General features: G+C 40.5%; 2 protein-coding genes across 2 annotated transcripts in view; one reads left to right on the top strand and one right to left on the bottom strand.

The window, feature by feature from the left end:
• Positions 1-814: 814 nt before the first annotated feature.
• On the bottom strand, positions 815-5146 carry LOC103516085 (WD repeat-containing protein 5-like). Its single transcript, XM_026828585.1, has 5 exons — positions 4521-5146; positions 3884-4138; positions 1658-2068; positions 1043-1150; positions 815-924 (listed from the first exon to the last, which is right to left on the bottom strand). The coding sequence occupies exons 1-5, from the start codon at positions 4945-4947 to the stop codon at positions 815-817; spliced, it is 1311 nt and encodes a 436-aa protein (XP_026684386.1). The 5' UTR covers positions 4948-5146.
• A 2430-nt stretch (positions 5147-7576) lies between these two features.
• Positions 7577-8071, top strand: part of LOC103516083 (group XV phospholipase A2) — an 18037-nt gene continuing 17542 nt past the window's right edge. The window contains exon 1 of the mRNA XM_026828583.1: positions 7577-7735. The gene's annotated coding sequence lies outside the window, so the exon portion shown is untranslated. The remainder of the gene's footprint in view (positions 7736-8071) is intronic.

Raw genomic sequence — 8071 nt, 5'->3', positions numbered from 1 at the left:
CTTTCCCTCCCACTCTCTTTCGCCTCTCACTTTCCTCCACTCTCCTAGGTATAATTCTCTACCACCTGTGTAGGGGAGTGATGAGCGCATGTCTGCTAATTTGTACGATGTAGGTATTCACAATCAGTCGCTACTCATCAGAGAGATGTCAGTCACATCAGAGAATGTGAGTAGGCGAGTAGCTTATCGCCGAATAGAGGGTGAAACCCCCCGAAGGTCTGGGGTTCGATGCCCACCGTTGAAAAAAAAAAGACTTTATTTTTAGGGTTTTTTTTTTGTACCTAATTTGTACGATGTAGGTATTCACAGTCAGTCGCTACTCACCAGAGAATGTGAGTAGGCGAGTAGCTTATTGTCGAATAGAGGATGAAACCCTCAACAAGAAGGAGCCGGGTTCGATACCCAAAATTGTAAAAAACCATCATAATGAGTACTGGTTACAAATACCTAGGTTGATGTGTACCATTACTACTGAGTTCTTAACACTCTCAGTACCTTTTGAAAGAAATCAGTACTTCACAGTACCTTGAGGTCAAAATTCAGTACTTTTCTGGGCGTTACTGCAACCCAGTTATCATAGCAGTAGGCTACTACTATTACTGTGGTGAAATTCTCAAACAGTGTTGATGATAAAATTCTGTACTTTGACGGGAGTTGAAACCATATCCTGATGAATGTCAGGTGCGTGTCTTCCCCCACAATATAACTGAGTCAGAAATTGAAAAACATCAGGTAAAATTACATAGAAATAGAATCCTATTTATGTTGAAATAGAATGAAATCAAACCTCATTTTGCAATGCATTACTATTTATTTACGAGCGGGAGGGGGTGCGATTGATCGGCGGGGCGGGGCTGGTGGGCCGCGACGTGGCGATGAGGTTGGAGCGGGAGTTTTGCCGCGCCGGAGAGCTTGGTCGCGACCCTGAGGGAGAGACAGAAGAATAAGGGTGGTATTCACCAACCTACTTTTTAGCCTCTAACAGCCTGTTAGCTTAACAGCTCTGTTAAGCCTGATACAAATCAAGTGGAACTTAACAGGCTGTAGCGGGAGGGGGTGCGATTGATCGGCGGGGCGGGGCTGGTGGGCCGCGACGTGGCGATGAGGTTGGAGCGGGAGTTTTGCCGCGCCGGCGAGCTTGGTCGCGACCCTGAGGGAGAGACAGAAGAATAAGGGTGGTATTCGCCAACCTACTTTTTAGCGCCTAACAGCCTGTTAGCTTAACAGCTCTGTTAAGCCTGATACAAATCAAGTGGAACTTAACAGGCTGCGAGCTTAACAGGCTTTCTTAGGACTGAAAAAATATTGAAAAATCATTACCGTTCTTGTGATGTCAGCTATCAAAGATGTTAGGTCATAGCGTTATACAGGTATCGAAAGTTTACAAAAAATTTTGGTATTTTCCAAATCCAAATCGATTTATTTCGGGATCTAGAAGTTCCTCATTTTTTACTTTTTTCCTTTTCTTCAACATGAAAACCTCATCTAAATTAGCAATTAAAAAAATACTAGTTACCTAGTGTACCTATTTGAAAATTAAACGAGGGAAAAAGAATTTTTCTGTACCTACCTACTTTAATACATAAATTTAATACCTACATATGTATATCTAAAATAACGATTTTTTTTATTATTATTTTTTTTTTAACCTACTCACCAATCAAATTTTGCCGCGACGTCTGCCGAGTGGGGGACGCCTGGCGGCTACCACGCGACTTACTCGAGCCGCTCCTCTCCAGTCGCGGCGCGTCGCTAGGCCGCTCCTTATGGTGCCCCCACGGGTTATTCTGCTCTATCTGGAGAAAGCGGTGCAGGTCTGGAATCCCCCGCGTGATGGTGATGGAAGAGGATCGCATGCGTTGGGGATGCGGTGCCGCATGCGGAGCGGAGGTGGAAGACACGGACGTGGTGTCGGACAGCTTGGAGGATTCGGTCGACTCGGAGGACCTGGAAATGGCGGAAAATGGGAGGTGAAACGCTGAGGTGAATCGGTGCCGCATGCGGAGCGGAGGTGGAAGACACGGACGTGGTGTCGGACAGCTTGGAGGATTCGGTCGACTCGGAGGATCTGGAAATGGCGGAAAATGGGAGGTGAAACGCTGAGGTGAATTTTTTTTTCTTCATACTTCGGTGGGACGCGCGTAGGAAAATGGCCTAGTGGTCAATGTCCCGGCATTTGTTAACAACAACAACAACAACAACAACAACAACAACAACAACAACAACAACAACAACAACAACAACAACAACAACAACAGAACAACAACAACAACAACAACAACAACAACAACAACAACAACAACAACAACAACAACAACAACAACAACAACAACACCAACAACAATACAACAACAACAACAACAACAAACAACAACAACAACAACAACAACAACAACAACAACAACACCAACAACAACAACAACAACAACAACAACAACAACAACATACTTTGGTGATATAGCTCAGAAGGCAGGCGCGCTACCCTCTAAGCTAACTCTTGAACAAACAATATTTTGATAATTAAGAAATTCTCGCCGTTTAAAACTTTTAAAAGAGTTCTTATTGGATTTATTTACTTCATTAATTTAGTTGAATTTATTTTATTTACCTAATTATTTAGAAAAGTATTTTATTCTAACGTCTTTTTTTTATGTTTAAAAATTTACATTTTTTGTTTTTATCAGCGCGCGCGAATTTTACGAATAAAAAAATATCAGCGAAGGAAAAAAAAAATTAACGTGCTTCCGAAAAAAATTCCCGAGGTGCTCTGTCCAACGGTTGAACTCCTCAGTCTCTGAGCGGAAAAGGGAAAAACTAGTGAACTGACGAAAATGTCTCTGGATTAACGAAAAACGCTTTTCTTTTCAAATCTCGGAAAATTGAAAACATATAACATATCAAGGGAAGATTTTTAAGGAGTTTCCATAAAGATAAAGAGAAAATCCGTTTTTTTTTATTATTTCAAAAATATAAAAAGAAGGTTTGATAGTAAATTGATAGAGGAAAGATTTACCTAACTGTAACTGCCAAGGTCTTATCATCCCAAAATCGAAGAGAGAAGGAAGACCGGATAGGAGAAAACCAGCCGTTCCGAGAACGAACCGTAGGTACCTGTTTAGGGCGAAATCTGTCCCGAGTGGGAATCGCGTTTACGAGACAGACGTGCTAACCTCTAAAATTCTCATTGCCGGGCCCACAAAGTGAGTTTGAAATTCCGTTTCAGTTTTACTCTCGGTTTAAGCGATCGGTCTGAATTTTTGAAAATCAACCTATCAGATTGCTTAATCCGAGAGTTAAACAAATTGTTTAATCCAAGAGTTAAACAAATTGCTTAATCCGAGAGTTAAACAAATTGCTTAATCCGAGAGTTAAACAAATTGCTTAATTCGAGAGTTAAACAAATTGCTTAATTCGAGAGTTAAACAAATTGCTTAATCCAAGAGTTAAACAAATTGCTTAAACCGAGAGTTAAACAAACTTAAATCGGCCATAAATGCAAGTGTGTGTACTTGTGTAGGTATATTGCATACCACGGTAGAGCGAAGTTGATGGAGAACACAAATTTTGTATGAACGCCGTGAAACTATATTAGATATGCAATGTGCTACACAGCCCTCACAACTCAACCAACCTGAGTTTGGCCGGGGAAAAAGTAGCAGCACGTAATTCCCCAGATGGTCACCCATCCGTATACCAACCACGCGCAACGTTGCTTCAGTGATCCATCGGGAGCTGGTGCGTTACACGTGCCATCACCGCAGGCGCCTTGAGATTTGTGTGGTAATAAAAAATAAAAATAAAAACAAACAAACGAAGAGACAAACTAAATGCAAAAGTCAAGTTAAAGTTTGGTTCGTTCCTTTCATTACTCATTTGGGTAAACAAGGATAAGAATCCCACAGCTTCAGTGTGTTATCAAGAGTGGCAGCCAGGATATACTTTCCATTGGGTGAGAATTTGACAAATGAGACGGGTGGATTGTCATCGTCAATAAGGGTCTTCAAACACTGGCCTGATGCTGTGTCCCAAATACGACACAGTCCATCATAACTACTTGAAACAATGAGAGAACCGTCTCGGTTGAAATGAACGGCACTGACAGGGTCTGAGTGGGCGGGCAAAGTTTTCAAACATTTTCCTGGAAATCAAATTGAATATGGATTAAAGTAAAGATTATATTCCCCTCATACTCACCAATGAAAAAGGATTGTAAAAATGTAATTTTTGCAAATTTTCTTTCAAAATTTTTCATTCTTTTGTAACATTAGTCAAAATGTTCACTGATTAATTCAATGAAAGTAAAAGTCTCACCTGTTCGTACATCCCAGATTCGTACACTCTCATCAAATGACCCAGACACAATCAAATTTGACTGTGGATTAAAATTACAGCAAAACACATAATTGCTATGTCCCTTCAATGTTTTCAAACATTTCCCACTGCTCAACTCCCAAATCTTCAGCGTCTTGTCGTCTGATCCAAATGTTCACTGATTAATTCAATGAAAGTAAAAGTCTCACCTGTTCGTACATCCCAGATTCGTACACTCTCATCAAATGACCCAGACACGATCAAATTTGACTGTGGATTAAAATTACAGCAAAACACATAATTGCTATGTCCCTTCAATGTTTTCAAACATTTCCCGCTGCTCAACTCCCAAATCTTCAATGTCTTGTCATCTGATCCGCTAACAAGCAACCGACTGTCACTAGACCATGCAACATCACTAATACCAAGCTTATGTCCCGATATAGTCTTTTCAAACTTTCCATCATATGCTCCCCATATTTTTATTAGTTTGTCTGCCGATGAACTGGCTAGCCACTCTCCGTTTGGACTAAATTTCACCGAGGACACAGCCTTTGTGTGTCCCGCCAATGTGAACTTAAGCACATAGTTTGGCTTTGGGTTTGATGACGATGATGGTGCATTTGAGAGGTTCATACTGGATTTCTTTGGAGACGTAATTTTGGCGGCTTGTATTAAACTTCTCCTCCTCAATAAACTTGTTTGTCCTCAGACAAAATACTCCAGTGAATGAAGTACTAACAGATAGGATGATATGGGGGTGTTTACAAACACCCAATGTTTTGTGAACACTTCCCCAACTAAATTTGTTTTGAAGATCACTTGTTTAAATAAGACTCGGGAGAATTACCATGGGGGTGTTTACAAACACCCAATGTTTTGTGAACACTTCCCCGACTAAATTTGTTTTGAAGATCACTTGTTTAAATAAGACTCGGGAGGATTACCAAACCCCAATAAGGGTATACAAGGTACAATTTACAGAACGACTCACAGACGGACGCACAACTACAAAAGCTCTCCAAGGAACTTTATATCAATCCAAAATTTGTTTACGGAGCACTTTTTGATGGCAAAAACATGTGGATTTTCACAACACAGGATTGTTGATTTGGATTGTCTTCACGTATGCCAGAGAATTTTATTGAAAGTGTCTTCTTGAGTAGAAAGTAAACGATTTGAACAGTACCACAAATACAACAACTGAAATAGGATAAGAACTTCTTGGTTCAGGTATTCAAGTGGAAAATTAATCAAACTCAAAGGAAAACTACACAAAATCAACTTTTCCGACAGCTTTTCCGATTTTCGAACGCCTTGAAAATTTTGTTTTGTTTATGTCGAAATGCGTTTTGACCGAGATAAGTGAAAAGGGAAAAATTATTTATTGTGGGAATTTCCATTTCCCTCAAATCCTCCCTGCCTCAGTTTTACTCCCTCTTTCCTCAGTTCTTTCCCCCCAGGCTACTGCAAATTTCCCTCCTGTTCTCTCGTTAATCGGGGTCGAGCGGGTTTCGAACACAATCAAATGTCTTCTGACAGTTTCATTTGTCCATACATGGTAGGTTTTTGAGTCAGCTATGTGTGATACATTCCTAGGGTGTATCATGCCCATGTTAATTCACCGGGTATGGAGTTTGATATTCATACGCGACTTGAAAAAGTTCATACTGGATAAATATTCACGCAACTTCCTCCCTGCCTTAGTTTTACTCCTTCTTTCCTCAGTTCTTTCCCCCCAGGCTACTGCAAATTTCCCTCCTGTTCTCTCGTTAATCCTCCATTTCCCCTTAAGTTTAATCCCTACCACAAGAACACGGTGGCTGCTAATCTCCTGAATAATTTCGACACATGTTTCCCGTGCTGGGGCATGTTTGTATGTACCCATCTATCCGACCTTCCTAGCCAGGCACGGTAGGTACACCGTCTACGCGGGTAAAGGGACTTTTCAGTCTTATTCGGGCAGGATGAATAAGGCCTCGTCTATTCCAGCGGTTCTCAACCTTTTTTCGCCCGCGTACCCCTTGGGTACCCGGGTTTAATCTGCCGAACCCCCGCCACCATCATAATGAGTACCGGGTACCCATACCTAGGTTGATGTGTACCATTACTACTGAGTTCTAAACACACTCAGCAACTTTTGAAAAAAATCAGTACTTCAGTAGGTAGGTACCTTGAGATCGAAATTCAGTACCTTAAAGTCAAATTTCACAATTTCAGTACCTACCTTACTGCACTGTACAAAAAAAAAAAAAAAACAAAACAAACGAAGAGACAAACTAAATGCAAAAGTCAAGTTAAAACTTAGAATTTGGTTCGTTCCTTTTATTACTCATTTGGGTAAACAAGAATAAGGAAATGGTAACGGAAAGAGAGGGAGGGAGAGAAAGAGGGTGGGAGAGAGGTGGAGAAGGAGAAAGAAAGGGATTGAGAAAGAGAGGGGGAGAGAGACAGAGGGAAAGAAAGAGAGAGAGACACACGGAGGGAGAAAGCGAAAGAGCGAGACTCATTAAAGTAAATATAAATAAGGAAATGGTAATGAGAGAGAGAGAAAGAGGGAAAGAATGAGGGAGGGAGAGAGAGAGACTCATTTAGGTAAATATAAATAAGAATAAGGTAATGAGAGAGACAGAGAGAGAGAGAGGGAAGGAAAGAAAGGACAGAGAGAGAGAGGGAGGGAAAGAAAGAGGGAGAGCAGGGAGAGAGAGGGAAAGAGAGAGAGACTCACTTAGGTAAATATAAATAAGAATAAGGTAATAAGGGAGACAGAGAGAGAGGGAGGGAGAGAAAGAACAGAGAGAGAGAGGGAGGGAGAGAAAGAACAGAGAGAGAGGGAGGGAGAGAAAAAAGAGAGAGAGGGAGGGAGACAGAAACATTATGGTGTAATTCCCTACGGAACTTCACGTATGCCAGAGAACTTTATTGAAAGTGTCTTCTTGAGTAGAAAGTAAACGATTTGAACAGTACCACAAATACAACAACTGAATTAGGACGAGAACTTCTTGGTTCAGGTATTCAAGTGGAAAATTAATCAAAATCAAAGGAAAACTACACAAAATCAACTTTTCCGACAGCTTTTCCGATTTTCGAACGCCTTGAAAATTTGTTTTGTTTACGTCGAAATGCGTTTTGACCGAGATAAGTGAAAAGGGAAAAAATATTTATCGTGGGAATTTCCATTTCCCTCACAAAAAAGTCCCGTTTGTTTTCAAGTTGTGGCGGCAAGATTTGAAATTTTTTGAGGAAAATTTTAAAAATAGAATTTTTTGCTGATAAAGGCAAAAATTTTCTGCCTGCAGGGGCAATTTGAACTTCAAATTATAGTCAAATCGACATTGAACTATCCAGAAACGTCCAGAGTTACTGCAGAAAAGAGAGTGTGTAATATTGTGAAAGTGTTTTTGTGAAAACACCAAATTTCAAAGTAAGTAATTATATCTTGTAGATTCCTGAAAATTGTGTTAGGTGTTTCATTGATGTTTTTACTATTCTAGATTCTATTTGGCCCTTTTATCATGAGTTCACTGACCCCTGACTAACTCAATGTTAAAATTGATATAAGCTCCTGCATAAGCATAGAAATCTAATAAAGCTCTAGAACAGTGGTTCCCAACCTTTTTTCACCCATGTACCCCTTGGGTACCTGGATTTAATGTCACGTACCCCCGCCACCATCATAATGAGTACTGGTTACAAATACCTAGGTTGATGTGTACCATTACTACTGAGTTCTTAACACTCTCAGTACCTTTTGAAAGAA

This window comes from Diaphorina citri, unplaced genomic scaffold, assembly GCF_000475195.1.
Source record: "Diaphorina citri unplaced genomic scaffold, Diaci psyllid genome assembly version 1.1 scaffold1486, whole genome shotgun sequence".
NCBI lineage: Eukaryota > Metazoa > Arthropoda > Insecta > Hemiptera > Psyllidae > Diaphorina > Diaphorina citri.
The sequence above is the reverse complement of the archived record's forward strand: the minus strand, read 5'-3'. Positions and strand labels throughout refer to the sequence as shown.

What these genes read in the sequence shown, in the direction of transcription:
- LOC103516085 (XM_026828585.1), bottom strand. Translation starts at nt 4,947, where the DNA reads ATGAACCTCTCAAATGCACCATCATCGTCATCAAACCCAAAGCCAAAC. An exon ending in GCTGTGGGATTCTTATCCTT is followed by an intron (nt 2,069 to 3,883) that starts GTTTACCCAAAT and finishes CGCCATTTCCAG; the next exon opens with ATCCTCCGAGTCGACCGAAT. An exon ending in GTCGCGGCAAAATTTGATTG is followed by an intron (nt 1,151 to 1,657) that starts GTGAGTAGGTTA and finishes TCTCTCCCTCAG; the next exon opens with GGTCGCGACCAAGCTCGCCG.